Raw genomic sequence first — 20949 nt, 5'->3', positions numbered from 1 at the left:
TCCGCAAAAGTTTAATCCTTTTTTTTTAAAACTGTTGTTTGTTATTTTTTTACTTATTATTTTCTCCCCCCCCTTTTTTTTTTCTTCATATGTCTATAATTTTTCTTCGTTTTATCTTCTTTTTGAGCTTATCTAATGAGTTCTGTTTACTTGTAGCTTATGCGCAATAAATGAAACTTATTGTTTTTCTTAACTTTCTTCGTGTTTTCTTGTATTTATTTATATATATATATATATATATATATATATATATATATATATATATATATATATATATATATATATATATATATATATATATATATATATTATATATATATATATATATATATATATATATATATATATATATTATATATATATATATATATATATATATATATATATATTATATATATATATATATATATATATATATATATATATATATATATATATATATTATATATATATATATATATATATATATATATATATATATATATATATATATATATATATATATATATATAGCACTGCTGTTAGCATTTTAAAATGACTTTGCAATAGCATTGACTGTTTTGTAAAGTTAAAAAATTTAATTGAACTTCAAAATTTCATGTTTCTGGCATGTCACAAACAATATTTCCAATAATAACTAGCTTCAAAACTTCCTATAAATTTTTCAATATTTAATTTTTTTTATCTCAACCGGTGTAAGCATTTCTAGAATATACGCATAGGGTATTATTTACAAAAACTTCGTTTAAAATAATTTTTTCTGTCAGTAATTTGTTTGTCCCAAGAAAATCTGTCATTTTCCTGGCTACTTTTATTTAGTGGTTTATAACCAAAATAGATAGAGCCAGCAATCAATATCTTATGTTAATAGATTGATTAGATACTTAGATACCCTCCTATATGAACATGTCTTGTTGTATGAATACAGAACCAATTTTCTGGTTCAAAATCTATTTCAAAACTTTTTCAATGTGAGTAGGTTTTTGTGTTGTCATTTTCCTGACTTCTTGAAATCATTAATAACGTAAACTACATAGATTTATCTGAGTTATTTTAAGAAATCCTATTGTTTTCTACAGAATATAAACGTCTTAGGCCAAAATATTAAATTAAAGTTATGTGCTATAAAATGGCGAATTTGTCATTATCCTGGCTGTCATTTTCCTGGCTTGTGAATGCCAGGACATTGAAGTGTTACCAGAAATTCTTCTTAACTGCTAATACTGTAAAGGAGGAAAGCAAATATTAACCTAATACCAAGTTTATGTATGATTGTAATATGCTTGGATGTAATCTAAGTTATTTATTTATTTAGTGATTGACTATTATACACAATTTTATTCTGTACGTATCAGCAACAAAAATATTTTTGATTCTTTCTACAGTGGATAAAAATAATTAATTTAAGCAATTTATGGTCCATCTAACATAAAGGCTTAAGTTGAGTTACTTACTATTAACTTAAAATGACTGTTTTTTAAACTTCTAAGCTAATGTGTCATTTTCCTGGCATTCAAGATTTGGTGAATTTCTATTTTTTATTTTTTTCTCGAGCAAATGTCAATAAACTACCCTGCTGCCTGCAAGATATTAATAAGTGTAACTAAAGAAGTATACAAAAAAAGGCTTTAATTCTGAAGGCTTTAAATGTGAAGAAATGTTTTGGTCCGAATTGTCATGTTTAAAAAGAATCACCCATATATATATATATATATATATATATATATATATATATATATATATATATATATATATATATATATATATATATATATATATATATATATTACCAGAGAAATGTATTTGTCCTTTACTTAAAAGGCAATACCACTATTGTTTCCAACTGTCTGTTTCACAATGAACCAATTTTTATTGAGTTTTTTATTTATTTAAAAAAAAGTCTTATAATTGTCAAAATAATAGATTCTATGTTATCCGCATAACCCTGTTAATGGAAATCGATTCCATAGTGAATAACCTATATGCACGAAATATCAAAGCTATATGCATGCCTGCCAATATTTAATCCTTTCGAGGGGGATTTTTCCAAGTGGTAGTAAAATTGAATTTTAACTTAAGGCAATAACATACGTGTTATTTTGAAGAAGCTTTAATAGAAAACGAAGACGACGACTGACACCAAACCTCTTAACCAGTTAACGCCCAGCATCATATATTTAGGACAGTTCCTTTTTTCAAAGACATTCATTGTGGTGGGAAACTTTTTTGAGAATTTTCATTTTTTTTTTTTTTTTAACAAACAAATATAACTTTATTGAGAACAAAAACACATAAATACAAAGAATATATATTCGTCGTCAAGAGGAAAATCCTGTCCAGGCGACAAAGAAAAGTAATACAATAAATTTAAAATAGAAATTTAAAAAAAAAAAAAAAAAAAAAAAAAAAAAAAAAATACAATCATAAATTATTTTGCTCATCAAAAGACGTCATATATTGTTGAACACTGTAATAATAGAAAACAAAAAAAATGCATGAAACTATATATATAAAAAAATAAATAAATAAATAAAAAAATAACAAAGGTAACATAAGAAATTCGTTTGGATTGGCACAAGACTGGTATAAAAAATCAAATGCTTCCTTTAAAGTGAAAAATAGAGATCTAAATCGTCAATGTTCATCACAAATTGAAATAAAGCACGCTTAAAAGAAGAATATATTTTGATGTTTTGCAACTGAAATGGTAATTTATTATATAATTTAGGTGCTAAGTAAAAAAACTGTTTTCGTGAAATTTCTTTTGTAAAGAAGGGAATCTCATACATTTCAGTTGGTCTCCTTTCAGACACATTAGTTTTTAATTTGCATATTAATTTATTGTTGTGTAAATAGAGTAAAATACGAAAAAATACATTATGGCGAAATGGTAATAGGTTAATTCTTGTATATATATTGGTAGTAGTTACACTTGAATTATTTATATTTAGAGAATTAATAATCTTGAAGCATTTATTCTGAACTGAGATTAAGGGAAGTAAATTAGTTTTATATTCACCGCCATATATTATCGCACCATAATTAATTAAAGAATAAAACCTGGAGTAATAGAGTGCTTTCACAAAATTAAAATGAATTTTATTCTTAAGGTGATAAAATTTAACTAAAACGAAACGCAATTTTTTAACTAAATTGTTAATATGTGTTTTCCATTTTAAATTAGAATCGATATATAGTCCTAAATATTTGATATTGTTTACAGATTGTAGAATATAGCATTGACAATTTTCATTAGTACTTTTGCAGGAGAGAGAGTGAAATTTTAAATTTAAGTTAAATTCTGATTTTCTTAAACTGAAATAAATATATTTAGTTTTATTTAGATTTAAATTTAAGTCATTTATTGTAAACCATTTTGAAATTATGCGCAAATCAGATTGAATTTGAAAAATTAGTTGATTTAAATCAGTGCAAGAATACAAAATTACGGAATCATCAGCATACGTTATTATCTTACCAAAAAGTTTGAGTTGACAAAAGTCATTGATGAATATAATAAACAATAAGGGTCCTAGAATAGATCCTTGAGGAACACCACGGTTTGAAAAAATATAATTACTAAAATTACTTCGGATTTTAACTCTATGTTCTCTGTTTGAAAGATATGAAACAAACCAATTTAACATAATTCCTCTGAAACCAGCAAATTCTAATTTTTTAATTAAAAGATTGTGATTGACATTATCGAAAGCTTTTGATATATCAAGAAATATAGCTACTGTTGTCTTATTTTCGGCAATACTATTATGAATAAATTTTGAAAATTCCAAAAGAGCTTTTTCTGTACTTTTGCCTTTAATAAATCCATGTTGATTAACAGAGAAAAAATTTGTATGTTTTAAATAATTGTACATTTTATCAGCTAGAGCTTTTTCAATGATTTTGGAAAAAACAGGTAATATTGAAATTGGTCTATAGTTTGATAGGCAGTTTTTATCGCCGGTTTTAAAAATAGGAGTTATGGTTGCTCTTTTTAAAGAAGTTGGAAATATGGATGACTTGATTGAGGTATTGATGAAATTAGTTATAAAATTTATATTATTGAGAGCAAATAGTTTAATTAATTTTACATTAATACCGTCATAGTCAAAGGAGTTTTTATTAGAAAGAGAATTTATTAAGTGAAGTACTTCACAATCATTCAATTCTAGGAAAACAAACGAGGTTAAACTTGGTGACATATATATTTGCAAACTGTTTAAATTTGGGTTTGAGGTATTGTAGGCATTTGCAAATGATTTATTGAATTGATCAGAAGATTCATAGTCGTTTAAAATATCAGGTAAAGTAAGTGATTTTCTCTGATTACCAATAATACCATTTACAAGATCCCATTTTTGTTTATTTGAATCACAATTTAAAAATTTGAATTTGAAATATTCTGATTTTGCTGTTTTAATTAAGTTCTTAAGCTCAGAAACTATAGTGTTATATGCTGTTTTGTAAATAATATCCCATGGATATTTTCTAGTTTTTTTGAATAGTTTTTCCTTTCTTCGAATTAAAATCAAGATATTATTAGTCATCCAGTTATTTTTGGCTTTTTTGTTTGATTTATGCTTATATTTAAAATTATTTTTTAAATTATTGAGTTTGAAAACAAAACTTCGATATTGTTGATCAAGAGAATCTTGAGGATTGTAATTAAATTTGTAATTTGACAGATAATTATTGAGCTTATTATAGTTGATTGAAATTTTATTTTCAGCTTCCTTAATTTTATTTACCTCATCGTAATGAACACTGCAAAAGGTTGGATAGTGATCGCTTATGTCATTTATGAATATTCCGGATTTGATTGAAAATTTATTTGTTTTTACGAAGACATGATCAATGCAAGTTGATGAGGAATTTACTCTAGTTGGTTTGTCTATGTAATTTTGAAATCCAAATTGGCATAATAAATTAATATATTCATGAGTAATAAAATCATCACTTAGAATATCAATATTTATATCACCCATCAGTATTATATTAGGATATTTAAGCTTAGAGATTATTACTTTAAGTTCAGTATTAAAAAAATCAACAGTAAAATCATGAGATCTATATAAAGATAGAAATAATAAATCTAAAGATTTGCAATAAAGTAATATAGATTCTGCGGAAACAAAATGTATAGCTAACTCTGAAATATCAAGACATTTTTTAATAAAAACACAAACACCTCCAGAGCGATTATTATTTCTGCAATTAAAGAATGAATTATAACCATCTATTGAGTAAAAATTAGTTTCATTTTGGTAAATCCAAATTTCCGACATAATTATGACACTTATATTTTCAATCATGCTAGAAATATGTGAAATAAAATTATCAAAGTTGGCTCTTAAACTTCTAATATTTATATGTAAAATATTAATGTTTAACTTACAGGTTGAGGTAATAAAAAACTTTAAATCGTCCAAATTTTCAATTTTTAGGCAGTCCGGCACAGATAAAAATGTTTCTTCAGTTGGATGGAGTATTAAGGTCTTGAGATGATTTCACACGTATTATTTTGGACGATTCATCTTTTCTCAGGAATATTTTACCATCACGAACCCAACAAAACTTGAATCCCTTTTCAGATTTAGCCTTACGTGAAAGATAAAATAGATGCTTCAGTTCGGGAGTCAAATGTTCATTGAAGTAAACAGGCATTTCAGTGAATCTGGAGTTGACTTCGCAGGTTGAAAGTTTACGATTTCTCAGTTTCTTTAAGAGCTCATCACGTACAGATTTGGATTTAACTTGAACGATGATGGGTTTAGGTTTATCTTTATTAACCCCTTGGGGACGGGTGATTCAGAAAAGCATTCGTACAAAATCAGAATCAAGTTGCAATTAAATAAAAAACGGTAACTTAAATGTAGTCGTTACTAATTTGACAGACTTACTTTGCTTTTATTTTAATTATTGTTAGTTTAATCATATATATAATCAATGTTAATTCAAAGTATAACTAAATAGTTTTATTTTGAACAAAGTAATGGTGAATTAAATAAATCAAAAAATTATAACTCCGCCTACAAATAAACTGCTAAAGAAATACTTTGATTACCAGTTTTATCTTCTTAATCTGATTGATACGGTTTTTTGCTGTCACGTATTTGTGACAGTCGGCGCGAAAGGGTTAAAGCTGGGGACTCTGTGAGCGGTGATCAGATTTTCGGATATATTAGTATTCGCAACATTATCAATCTGGGATATTACTTGTTGTATGTCTTCATTTTCACATTCGGGTAAGTTACTTATTTCAAAGTTGGATCTTCGGGAATATTGCTTGAGTTCAATAACTGCTTCTTTTAGTTCATTCAGTTCCTTCTTTATTTCTGTGCTTTCTCTAGTTAGCTGATCATTTTTTGCTTGTAAAGTTTTGTTTACGTTCTGTAGCTCTGTGATAGAATTTTTCAACTCTTGAATTACTTCACTGTTGAATTCAATTGAACGGGTTAAGTCATTGAATTTGTTAGTTATTAACTCTTTTAGGTCTTTATTTTGCTGTAAGATATCCTCGAGAATGTCTGGGCTAGTTGCACTTTTTATTTTCGTTGGATTTTCCTGTGATTTTGAACATTGTGCGCAGGTCCACTTTTGTTTTTTATCAACAGTAAGTCTTCTAAAAGCTCTTTCAGCGAAACCACCACATTGAAAATGAAAAACAGAATTGCATTCACCTTTGCATGTTAATCCATCTGAGTCTTCCAGAATTGGTTCGGCACATGCTTTACACAAAATTTTTGACGAAGACATTGTTTGAAGCAATATTTATGTATAGAAAGCTTGCTTACTAAAACATTAAATTGATATTTTCAAATTTTTATAATTATAAGTGAAATTAGACTTAAAACAATGGGTAAAATCAAAATATTCAAGGAGCGAGAAAATTTATCTGGGTGAATTAAAAGATTCTCAGATACCACAATGATTTAGTTATTTCTGACTAGATCTAGGATTAAAAGGGGCAAGTACTTTTTGAATGCCCTAACAGTAGAAAAACCAATTACTTTCGCTAATATATTATACCACATTTTCCATAAAACCACTTCTTGTATCATTTCAATATATAAAGTCGGGACAAAACGGGTTAATCTGTAATCTGCCCTAGGGCAACTGATGCTATTGGCTTAGATAAGAGATAGTGGCGTACAAGATAAGCCTTTAAATTATTTAGAAGTAGTGGTAAGTAAAAACCCTACAAATCAAATTTACTAAACAAAGAATCATTCATAAAAGATTACCACTCGAAAATATTTATTTGTTGCTCGGAGCAAGTTGGCTTCTCTGCAAGAATTCTTAATCTAAATCACAAATAGCGTCGTAATTAAGAAATAGAACAATTTAACTAGCTCTGTGTGACCATTATTTTAATTAGCATTAAATTATGTTATGAATGTTATTTAAATTGAAAAAACCTAACTTCAAAGTGATTAACTTAAAAAATTTTAAACCAAATGCTGTTCGAAACAAGAGCTTCTGTAACTATTTTAGATATTATTTTCAACAAAAAAAAAAGTGTTTACAATGTGTTGAAATTTTTTGTATCTTCTCATTTAAATTTTGACCCTGCAACACATCTTTTAGTTTTTAAAATCTTATCGATAAACAGTTATTTATATTAATTCGATCGATAAACGGTTATTAGCCACCTCCGGCAACCAGCTGGTCCGCCTTTTTAAAGAAGTAGATTTTCAAATTTTTCGAGATTTAAAATCGTAGTTAAAAATCAAGACAATATGCAAATAATATAATTATTTCGTATTGTTCCAGTGAGAGTGGATTTTTGTCTCTGGCATGTTTATATGGTACAGAGGTGAATTTGTTATTCCTAGTCCTAGTGTTTAGATTTTACTGGGCACCTGGGCCGCGAAGCGGCCCCTATCCCATTCATCTGGAATTTTTGAACAGTTTTGGTTGAGCAATGAGGTAAGCAGGCAATGGAGTTGCTTTTATGAATAATTTGTTATTAAAATGTTTAGTACGACACATACTTGCATAAAAAAAACTGCTTATTATCTTAGCACGTTCTCGCCGGGGTGACCCACCGATGGGTCACGCTGGATTTTCTTATCTTGGCAGCGCACCGGAGTAAAAACTGGTAACAATAAATTTCATTTTTTAGTTTTTTTCCGGGAATAAAAAAAAATCCATAACTACCGATTGTTTATAACGGTTGTAATTTTTATAGTAAATTTCCTTACAGTGAATTGTCATTGTTGAGAATAGATTAACTCCTCCCAAATATTATCTAGTATTGAAATAGTTCTTCTACCAGTATTTTCTCTTTTCCGTCCCGCTTTTAGGCCTGGACGCGTTAATAACTCCAAAATGATTCTTATACAAGTCTCAGCAACCGTTTAAATTAATTGGTTGCTATGCATTTAAACGTCAAAATAAAAATATCCTACCGTTGTCCGCTCTAAGAAATTTTATTTATATATTTAAAAGTGTCTTAAAATAAAAGTGGTAGATACTTATAAATTTTTTATAATTAATATAGTTCAAAATATTAATTTAACGTTGTTATTATTCTTGAGAAAATGAACTAATATTGAAATAGTACTTCTACCAGTATTTGAACTTTTCCCGGCGTGAACGTTTTAATGACACGTTTAATGGCTAATAAGTCAAATTACCATCTTTGCCAAAATCAAGCTGTGCACTTATTTGCTATAATTAACTATGCGAGTCAATGAATTTCATTTGTAAGGGTTTTTTGCCAAAACGAAATGAACTGTAGTGTGTCTACCACTACAAAATTACAGTAAAGAAGGTACCCTTCCATAGATGAAAGTTGACATTGTCTGTAGTTACCATCACCACATTCTGACGTGATGTGAACGCGCTTACCTTGGCAGAAAAGCCAACTTGATTGAACACATCGATGAACACGCCAACCATCGATGGATGGATGAACACGCCACCTACTCGTGCTGTTGCTACCTTGTCTCGATCACGGACAACGTCGGCCTGTATACACTCGTCTGCTAATGGCAGCACATGAGTGACGGTGAACTTATTACACTTACAATTAGTACTAAAAAGTACGGTGATCTTAATACAGCTCTCCCGGCTTCTCAGAAGACGGCAATGGTTCAACTTTTGGTATCCATTCATCGAATTCTACCACAGCTATAATTCTGGTGGGGAGTACAGTAGTGGGTCTAGACTACGAAATTCCAATTCACCAGTATATAAAACATGTTAATTGTAAGCTCGATTCTACGATGGGGTACCTATTCATAGATAACGGTTGACATGGTCGAATTCTACTCTCCCCAAAGAACTTTAGCTGTTTTAAACTTCTTTAATTTATAATAATGCATGTTTTTAAAGCAAAAGAATAATTTAAAAGAATACATGTATGTAATTTCTGAAACAGTAAACAATGCATTTTAAAGCAAAAAAATAAACTTTAACAAATAATTTATATATAATGGCGTTATTCAAGAACTAAAAGACAGCGAAACGAAGTTAATGATAATTTACGTTTAAAATTTAAAATCAGCCTTTGTTTTTATTTGACACATTTAATTGGCAACTAAAATGAGCTGATAGCGTTGTCAGACAGCTTTATTTAACTTTTTTTTAACCTATACGAAATATTTTTACTTTTAAAAAACTTAATTTTCTTAATATTTAGACCCAGGAAGGAGTTGAGACTTGAGTGATTTGTCTTAAATGTGCGTACGTTAGGTTCTATCCTACCTTACATCTTCTACTTATCAGTTATACAAGGCCCATGTGTTGGCGACAGTTTCTTTGAGGTGACCCTCACATAAACATTCACAAATGAATGCAAATTTTAAAATCGCGATGACTTGTGAAATATATACTTTCGAAATTTTCCACATTAATCTTAATTTTTACATTGGTGTCAGTTAATTGAAAAATAATTTTCACGATAATGTCATACTCGATGCACCTATGTGTATTATCTATAGCCTGTGACCTGCGTGAATCAGAATAAAATGAACAACATTCACAATAATATCATATTCAATAAATATCGCTTTGAATAATTTTCACGATAATGTCACACTCGATGCACCTATGTGTATTATCTATAGCCTGTGACCTGCGTGAATCAGAATAAAATGAACAACATTCACAATAATATCATATTTAATAAATATCGCTTTGAATAATTTTCACGATAATGTCATATTCGATGCACCTATGTGTATTATCTATAGCGTGTGACCTGCGTGAATCAGAATAAAATGAACAACATTCACAATAATATCATATTCAATAAATATCGCTTTGAATAATTTTCACGATAATGTCATACTCGATGCACCTATGTGTATTATCTATAGCCTGTGACCTGCGTAAATCAGAATAAAATGAACAACATTCACAATAATATCATATTCAATAATTATCGGTTTGAATAATTTTCACGATAATGTCATATTCGATGCACCTATGTGTATTATCTATAGCGTGTGACCTGCGTGAATCAGAATAAAATGAACAACATTCACAATAATATCATATTCAATAAATATCGGTTTGAATAATTTTCACGATAATGTTATACTCGATGCACCTATGTGTATTATCTATAGCCTGTGACCTGCGTGAATCAGAATAAAATGAACAACATTCACAATAATATATTCAATAAATATCGGTTTGAATAATTTTCACGATAATGTCATACTCGATGCACCTATGTGTATTATCTATAGCCTGTGACCTGCGTGAATCAGAATAAAATGAACAACATTCACAATAATATATTCAATAAATATCGGTTTGAATAATTTTCACGATAATGTCATACTCGATGCACCTATGTGTATTATCTATAGCCTGTGACCTGCGTAAATCAGAATCTGACTTTGTTTTACAGGGCCGGCTTAAACGTACGCGTGGCCGTAGGCCATTCAAATTTTTATGGCCTTTCGATAAAAATGTTTTTCTCGTATATTTTTTATTTATTCAAATATAAAAGTATTTATATATCTTTTCATTTAAGCAAGCATATTTAAAATAAAAATAAATAATAATAAATCAAATTTTACTTTATTTTGTTAAATTAGAACTAAAAAATAATCATAACATTTTGAAAAAATTGTAATATATATTTAAAATTGATTTTTTTTAAAAAAAAAAATCATTGTTTTTCTTAATTTTTTAAATTCATTTAAAAAAATCCATTTTTAGGGGGCCCCTACTCATTGAGGGCCCCAGGCCATTGCCTAATGGGTAATCCGGCACTGTTGTTTTAATTGTTAGCAAACTTGATTTCATCGTACCAATAACCGATAAATACTGTTTTTTTATAAAGTAAATTTTTTAGTTTTTATTTGAAGGATAATAATATGAAGTTGAGAATTTAATCTTCGCGATCAAAAAAAATTTCAACATTTAAATATTGCTATTAATAGTTGGTATTCAAATTAGAATCACGGCCGGGATTGCCTGGTTGGCAGGGCGCTAACTCTCGTTTGTGGAACGGGAGTTCGAATCCAGCCGGCCGAAGACTCCCTGTGTAGTAAATGGTGACTGGTGCGCGTTACATTTGTTGGGTCACAAAGTCCCCCATTTTCCCATAACAAATCAATACCTCCGGAGGTACTGAACTGGAGATTGATCGTTCTCAGGTTCAGGTCAAAATTACGATCTGTGGATGAATGAATGCATTTTTGAATGGGTCCGCCCTGTAAACGGGTGTGACGTATGGGTGTGGCCGAAGTTGGATGTTTGGCCATAGATGGCGCCACTGTAAAACAAGAACAGTCAAACCACCTCGGCCTTAATGGCCGATGACAACAGCAACACCATTAGAATTTAAATAAGTTTACCATTATTCCAGTAATAAAACTTTGATATTGCTACTTTTTTTAAGGAACAGACATTTTTAAAGTACGCTAGGCACATATTAGTTAAAAGGGTAAAGGAAAATTATTAAATCCAACTCTTATCTGAAGTTGTTTCTAGTAATTTTCTTGATGGAAAGTAATGTAACAAAGTTCATAAAAAAACGTCCTTTTTCCATGGTTTTTAAATCTAAATTATGTGTTAATGAACACCTAAACACCATATATAACATTAAATAGGGTATTTATTTAAGTTAACACTTTAAAAATGAACACCATTAATTATAAACTGTATCTCATACTTGAAAAGAAATAAAATAAAAATTCTCGTTGCCGTAATATTGCTGAAATGAGGAAAATGAACGAAAACTCAAGAAACTAAATGTTACAAGGAGACGTTTTTTGAAATCCTGTTTATCTTGAAAATATGCACGAGACGTAGCATTTTCTCGTATATTTAATAGTTATTGCCGGCATTTTGTAAATTGCTGTTTCTTTCTTGGGGTTTCGGGATCTTTGGAAACATTTCGGAAAGTTTTCCCATTAAATGAAGGAAGCAAAGATTTCTTGCGCATAGATGATAAAATATTTATTACTATATTCTTTTTGGAAAAAAAAATAGACATTAACTTTTAGTAAAGTATGAAATTATTGCCTTTCAGAAGTACGTGTCATGCCAGTTACGATTTCGAGTCGTTACAGTTTACGATACTATTACGATTTGAAATTTCAATGAATGTGCTTTTCATAAACAGCCAAATATATTGTAGTTTATTTTACTATCCAGAATTGTACATTTTTATACATCAAATGTTTAGTTTTGTAATGAATACATTTTCACTAAGTATATGGTAAATAATAAATAATATCTCAGCTTGAGAAATAGCAGAACTTACTATTAATTTTTGCTCTTGGCATAAAAGTTGCAAAATAACTTATCTATAATATCTCTGGAACAAAGGTTCTCTTTTCTCACCATTTCGGACTTCTTAACATACATTTTTCACATAGTGGTAGTATGCTTAACACTAGAAAGACTAAAACTTAGTATGTACCTATATTACCCAAAATGACTGAATTGTAAAAGAGTAAATAATGTGAAAGGAAATTTGTTTAAAATTAATTTTTAATATTTTTTACATTATTTACAGTTATATAACAAGTTATTAGCAAATAGTAACAATAAAAAAATTATATGTTGTACACAATTCTAAGAAATCGTGTCATTATATACATCATTGTTTTTCTAATTGAAATTAAAAGCAGTCAAAATGACTTCCTTACACCATCTAGTGTTAAGGTCTATGACTAATGGTATACTTAACAAGGCATAGATAATTTTTTTTTTAATTTAAGACGTTCACGCCGGGGTGACCCACCGGTGGGTCACTCTAGATTGTCTCATCTTGGCAGCGCACCGGAGTAAAAACTGGTAACAAATAAATTTCATTTTTCAGTTTTTTTTCCGGGAATAATAAAAATCCATAACTACCAATTGTTTTTAACGGATGCAATTTTTATATTGAATTGCTTCTTCGCCGTGATAAATTTCCTTACAGTTAATTGTTATTGTTGAGAATAAATTAACTCCTACCGAATATTATCTAATATTGAAATAGTTCTTCTACCAGTACTTTCTCTTTTCCCGTACCAGTATTTTCACTTCTCCCGGCGTGAACGTGTTAAACTACTTAGTCAACGATTGCTTAACTAATGTATCCTTTCAGTACTTTCTTGTCGAACGAAAGGCTCATATTCATGACTTAATTCACAAGGCCAATGGCTATCGAGTTAGGCTTGCCCTATAGTCATTAGATACAACAAACATCTAATATTTAACTAGCGGCATCTAATATTTAACTGTTCGTTGCCTCTCACCAACCTCGTTGATCGCATCGCAGTAATTGTTGTTTCTTGGCATAAAACAGTTTTTTTTCTACGAAAACTGAAATAATTCACTTAATATATGTACTAAAAAGAATTATGTTTACGAACGTTTGTGCCTCCACTTCTAATGTCCGAATATTTCCATTATGATTCTATTAAGATCTATTAGTGAACATAAGTAGTTCTTCTAAGTAATCATTTTTAAAATAACACTTAAATCTAAACTTATATTGTTATAACAACTTTAGTGAGTTCACAACAGTAATTTAATATTTTTGCTTACCAAACGGACTGATACATGTATTCTACACAATTTTTGCATGAAAGAAATGCAGCAATCTGATCGTGAGTTCACAACAGTAATTTAATATTTTTGCTTACCAAAAGGACTGATACATGTATTCTACACAATTTTTGCATGAAAGAAATGCAGCAATCTGATCGTGAGTTCACAACAGTAATTTAATATTTTTGCTTACCAAACGGACTGATACATGTATTCTACGCAATTTTTGCATGAAAGAAATGCAGCAATGAGCAATCTGATCGTTAAGTTGTAAATCATTTACGAATCTCTTTAACTGTAATTTAAAACAGTATACTAATATTTGTATACTAATATAATACTGTAATTTGCGTGCATTAATATTCTTCAGCGTAACTAATCTATCAGATTTTTCTTACGTAAATTTATGCATAAAACAAATCTCGAGTTCAAAACACGAAATACTGTGTACAGTTCAACACTATGAAACAAAACTGATTTAGATTCTTATTAAAACACTTTTCAAAGAATGAAAGAATGCTTGTAAAATTTGTTGCACCATGTTAAAAATAATTTATAATTAAAAAATAATTTTATGAAAAACTATTAAAGTTGCAGTAAAGTAACAGTACGTCATTTTTTTTTAATTGAAGTGATTGCGTTTGAATAGTAACAAATTTAAAGAAAATACATTTAATAAATTTTAATCTATCATTTAACTGATTTGCCAAGTTGTATAAAAACCAGCTAAACTTAACTAAATTGTTGAATAATAGGATTTTTGTGAAGTTTAAAAAGCATAACATTGAATTTTGAAGGGAATACTTCTGAAGTTTTGAAACATTATTGAGTAGTGGGCACATGGCCTCTGTCACTGCACCTATGCGGTCGAAACAGTGAAGAAAAGAAGCTAAAATCCAAAAATTTGAACTGAAAAAAGTTTAACATTTCTTGTTTGTTTTTTTTTTTGCACTTTTGTTTATGGTATTTTATGCCACTTTTTGGAAATTATTCGACGGCAATTCGCCCATTGCAAACCCGTGGTAAATATCAATAGATTGAAAATTGCAACGAAGTTATTAAAATTAATGTTCTTATTTCAGGTGTATTCCAGTTTAGAAAAGAGAGGATTCACATCATTGTGTTTGTTTGGAGCTGGTGACGATGACGTCTATGACGTGGTCAGTAATTTTCCTAACACATATGTCCGGCAGATCCGGTCGCTACTTTTACGCTGTTGCAATGTGACCGATAAAGGTCACGAAGTCCTATTGGAGTTCTTCCACGGAGTTGTCCATCTTGAAATGTCCGGTTGTAATGAGGTGACAGATGCCGGACTGTGGGCAAGTCTCCACCCTCGTATTACTCACCTCACCTTAGCTGATTGCATCAACGTCGCGGACGAGTCAGTGGCTGCCATAGGTAATATTTTTTTCCTACTTTTTTTGTTCTCAAAAGAGCAGGTTTCCCAATACCTGTGGACTTGAAAGTTTTAACACTTTCAATATTACATCCCGCACATTCACCCGCGCAATTTTAATACAATATAGCGGGGAATATATTGAAAGTTCAATAGAACTTCCATTATATTCATCCGCGATTTTACCCTTTCGATATTGGAGCCCGAACATTCACCTGCGATTTTACACTTTCAATATAGCAACCCACGCAAGTCTTGCGCTGCGCAGTTATTACAGAATGTCTTCGAATCTTTATAGAGCTTGTAGAACAGGGGTTTCCATCCAACTTATATGAGGCCGGTGGCCGCAATTAAAAACACCAGTCAAATGGCGGGCCGCAACTCTATCAAAATTTTATAATAGACTCTTTTATATTTGAAGGAACATTAAGTATTACTGTCAGGTTTTTATCAAGTTGTACAAAACAAAAGTATTGAATTACAAATTAAAATGAGAAGTAGATTTTGAGAAGTATTTAATTTAATTGCAGATAAAAAAATTCTGGCTGCAATAACTTAAAGTGCACCTATGTATTAAACAACTAATGTGCAACAGACATCAAATTGTCAAGATATAAAACTTAAAAGTATTTAAAACCCATATAGATTTTTTACGAAAATTGTCCACGAAAAATGACAACTAATATATTTCAGTTCGCGGGCCGCCAGTTGGTAACCACCGTTGTAAAACTTGCATACGTGAGTGTGCAGGGTCTCTCTTTTCGAGAGATCTTGCACTTCAACATAGCATTTCGTACGCACACGCATGTAAGTTCTGCGCAGCGCAGTTATTACTAAGACTATCGGTTTTCTACAGAGCTTGTGTAAAGCCCAAGTACGGGAACGTAAGAGATACCAATTGAAAGTTCAAATCTTCTTGTAATAATGAATTTATTATTTATAGTAGTAAATGGTTAGTGAATGTTCAAAGTCACTATTCGAAAATAAACTCTTAACCCAATTCAAAATAAGTCACTTCGACATCGGACAATCATGTCCTTTCTTCACCAGAAATTGTTTTACTGTTTCCATAGCAGCAGACAACCTCAAACTTCCAGTGGGAAGAATTTGTCGTGATAACTGTATAGCATGACCTGTTCAACAGGAGAAAATTTACAAACACTCTTTCATGTGTTTTAATTCTTAACCCAGTCAGGTCTAGACGTGAAAAGTTGTCTATATATCAAAAACATATAGATAAAAAAGTTACAGTACACATTTGTTTAAAGCTTTTTATTTATTTCAATTACCTATCACTTTAGAAATATAAATTGTGAATGCACTTCTGATTTAAATATAATAATTCATATTATTCTTGACAGCTACCACATAGTCTGCTGATCTCAAAGAACTTATACAACGATAAATAATTCACGACGGATGGGATAGGGGCCTCTCCGTTGCGCAGCTCATGAAAAAAGATCAGATCAGTTCATATTATTAACATGTGACGGTAGACAAAACTATATATTTCATTATAAATCCCAGCTATGAAATAGTTGTCCTGCTACTTTTTTAAACAAAAAAAACAGAACCAGTTTTTTGAAAGGACGCTGGACTCAATTGGGTTAAAAACATCGAAACTGCTGCTTACTGCTCCCTCGCAATATAACTGTCAAATAAAGGTTTGCTCTGAGAAAAATCATTATACTTTTTTTAATATCTATTTGAGACAAATTTTACTCATTTTTAAAGAGCTTTTGGGGCATACCTAACTTTTACTGCTTTCTGAGGATCATTTTCCCAAGTGTTTAATGAGTATATGTATCCCAGTGTATGAGTGAATAGTATCCCAAGCGTAAGTAAGGATGATTTTTCCACGTGTATATTGAGTATATGCATCCCCCTCTAACAGTGTAGAGTGAGTGTATAGTATCCCAGGCGTAAGTAAAGATGATTTTTCCAAGTGTATATTGAGTATATGCTTCCCTTTATAAGAGTGTAGAGTATCCCAGGCGTAAGTAAGTAAGGATGATTTTTCCAAGTGTATATTGAGTATAAACATCCCCCTATAAGAGTGTAGAGTGAGTGTGTAGTATCCAAGGCATAAGTAAGGATGATTTTTCCAATTGTATATTGAGTATATGCATACCCCTATAAGAGTGTAGAGTGAGTGTATAGTATCTCAAGTATAAGTAAAGATGATTTTTCCAAGTGTATAGTGAATATATTCATCCCTCTATAAGAGTGCAGAGTGAGTTTTTGTATCCCAGTGTATGAGTATATAATATCCCAAATATAAGTGAGCATGGTTTTTCAAACTGTATATTGTCAATATGTATCCCAAGTGTAAGTGAGGATGATTTTCCAAAGTATATAGGGAATATATGTTTCTCAGAGTATGAGTGTGTAGTATCCCAACTGTAAGTGAGGATGATATTCCCATGTATAAATAACAATTGTAGTTAGAAGTTTTGTTGTTGTTGTTTTTTTTCTTCAATTTTACGAAGGCTTAAATGCATACTGTCTGATTGTTACACATCTTATTATATGTTTATTTTATTCATTATTTATTATGGTGACAAAAACATTTTAAACTGTACTTATAAATCCAGGAAGTAAATATAAGTATAAATTTTGCCACTACTTTAAATAATAAAACAAAATATTACAAAAACTTTGTAAATGTTGGTCTTTTTGATGGTGGAATTTAAGACCGAAAATACTTAAAGCAGTAAAACAGTCAGTTTTTTAGAATCGATATTTTAATAGTACGGAAAGGATTCTATGTTGATTCACTAAAATTGGTGAAAAATATTTTTAAAGAGAAAACTGTATTCTGCAAATACATCATATTTAAAGGAACTATGTTTTTTTTTCTTTAAATATTTTTGTGGCATATCATTGTCTAATGATAGAGCCTTCAACTATTTGAAGATTAACCCTCAGGCGATCCTTTTTCAAAATGCTGTTGAAATTGTTAACAACTTTTTAACAACTTTTATTACAAGGGTAGCTCTATTGAAAAGTGGTAACGTGAAATAACATCAGAAATATAGTAGTGCCCCCATTTAAAATCATTATGGAATGTAGGAAGATTACACGTAAATTTAATATAATTGATTAACTAATTCAGATGACAGAATTAAAAGTTAATGTAAAGTTGTGCGTGAGATGGTGCGCCCAGAATTGAGCATAAACCTTAGTATGATTTTCAATGGCGAAAGAGGATTGCAGCTTTCCTTAACTTAAATTGGGTGCAACCAAAGAATATAGAAAGGAGCTTTCCTAATATGTAACTAACGTGGGGAACTGCTCAGTACAGGATGCTATAACAGAAATACAACTTAGAAGGGCGCAGTATACTCCGATTTTGCAGAGCATTGTAAGTACTAAGATTCAGCACACATGCACAGTAAGCAAAGGGACAGTTAGAAGCCATAGTTTGTCTAAAGTAAGAACACCCCTAGCCCTTCGTCTGGATCCGAGTCGGTGACTATGGTAACGAGGTATAACTATTTCAAGTAGTGGTGTGGGTTCATTGTTTAGAACAGGTTTTGGGTGGGGTGGCCCCAGAGAGAAAGGGAATCTTTTTCTTTTGTCTACTGTGTCAGCCATAGAGTGTAGAGAAGCTACCCACCCTGAAATGCGCTATTCTTGTTTCCATAGCAGCAGACGGTCTCAGACTTTGTGGAGGGAGGAGTTCTTACCGTAGACAAACTATACGTCATCTAACCAGTTGTGTTGTGAACGCTGCTTCCTGCCAACCACTATTTTATTCTTTCTCTCTATCTCAATATTTCACAACATGGATGATATCTTATATATCTTATTAAATAGTAAAATACTGATGCACGATATGCAACACATCAATCATCAGTGAAAAGAGAATAATTCCTTCCCTCCCCTAAATCAGCAGTGATTGAGCCCGTTTCGAAAAGAAACTCTGCTGCTGTGCTCCTAAATGTTGCTTTTTCCTTTGCACATAGGAACCGTACCAACCCTTGAGGGACAAATTTACATTGTGTCTATGAAAGCTAGCCATCCTCTTCTATGTATATTCTTTAGTGCTACACAAATTTTATGCTACACAGAGTACATACTTTCAACTCTACGTTTATCTTTAATCACTTCATCAATAGTAGCAAATGGACTTATTAGAAGTCATGATGTTTGCTGGTCATGGTATTCAATTCTCTGGGTAGAAACGATATTAATGCATACCCTTCACCAAAACGTTTACATCCATTTGTCCTAAGCCGCGATCGAAATGAACAGTCACCATTCAGGTTAAAAATGCCTGCATCACACAGTGTTGATCACGATCACCTTCTGGCACAAAAAAAATCGTACTGTAGAACATTGTTTTTTTAAGCATTCATGTTTGTTTACAGCCTCCACTTTACTTCCATGAATTTTTATCCTCAATCTTAAATGCTATTTATCACCATACCTTCCTTTATACCACGGCTGCTAGAAGTCACACGCGGCTGTTGTTGCAACTTTTCTTTCGGGCAGTCCTTAGATACCGTTTACAATGCACGCGAAGAACCTGATTGGTAAAATATATTTACCGCTTTCTCGTTCGCTTCTCCGAATCCGCGTGTACAATTTTATTTTTCCGCGTGCAATGAAGATAACTGTTAATACTTTCAAACTTTAGTTTCGAAATTGGAGGGTGGAATTTTTTATGTCTAAAAATGTATTAATTTTGTAACAATTATGATTGCGAGAACTGAAAAATTAGCTAATAGTTTTTGAAGAGAAGTTTATCTAGAAATACTGGGTGTATGTTTGAGGGTATACATAAATATTGTTATGATTTGTAATATTAGCATTGATTTTACAGCTCAATTGCTGCCCAGCTTAAGGGAGCTCAATCTACAGGCATACCACGTGACAGATGCTGCTCTTGCTTTCTTCGGTCCGCAACAAGGGGGTACTTTGCAGGTTCTCCGGCTCCGATCGTGCTGGGAGCTGACCAACCATGGCCTTCTCAATCTTGTGCATGTCTTGCCCAACCTAACAATTTTATCCCTTTCCGGATGCTCCAAAGTAACGGACGACGGAGTCGAACTTTTGGCGGAGAATCTAAGACAACTCAGGATTCTGGACCTGTCTTGGTGTCCTAGGATTACGGATGCTGCTCTTGAATACATTGCTTGTGACCTCAGTCTTCTGGAGGAACTTATACTGGACAGGTAGGGAAATAATTCTATAAGTGATCAAGTTGTTGATAAGTTGTCAAGTTATTCTCATACCTATATAATATGGATCAGAAAAAAAATTCAGCTAGATCTATTAGATTTATTAGATCTTTTTTTATGTGTTTTAATTGTTTATTTGCCATGGCGGTTTATATGAATTTAACACTTGGGTCACCGGTGACCGGCACTGAGTTTGTTCGTAGCTCCACGGGGGTCACCGGTGACCGGCGAAGCCAATATTATTAGAAACACATAATTCGAGTAGATTTTTAGTTATTTTAATTTTCTTATATTATTATCGTTACTAGAATGGTTTGAAGAAATTAATGCAATACATACAGAGAAAATCATTTTGGT

General features: G+C 30.9%; 1 protein-coding gene across 1 annotated transcript in view; it reads left to right on the top strand.

Annotated features, from left to right (window-relative positions):
• The window catches only part of LOC107436771 (uncharacterized), a 61868-nt gene that overhangs the window by 8242 nt on the left and 32677 nt on the right, over positions 1-20949 (top strand). The window contains exons 2-3 of the mRNA XM_043043329.3: positions 15090-15408; positions 20235-20586. Of these exons, the coding sequence (XP_042899263.1) occupies positions 15090-15408; positions 20235-20586 (671 nt within the window). The remainder of the gene's footprint in view (positions 1-15089; positions 15409-20234; positions 20587-20949) is intronic.

Source organism: Parasteatoda tepidariorum, chromosome 9 (assembly GCF_982258835.1).
Source record: "Parasteatoda tepidariorum strain Cologne lab strain chromosome 9, Ptep-v5.0, whole genome shotgun sequence".
Lineage (NCBI taxonomy): Eukaryota > Metazoa > Arthropoda > Arachnida > Araneae > Theridiidae > Parasteatoda > Parasteatoda tepidariorum.
The sequence above is the reverse complement of the archived record's forward strand: the minus strand, read 5'-3'. Positions and strand labels throughout refer to the sequence as shown.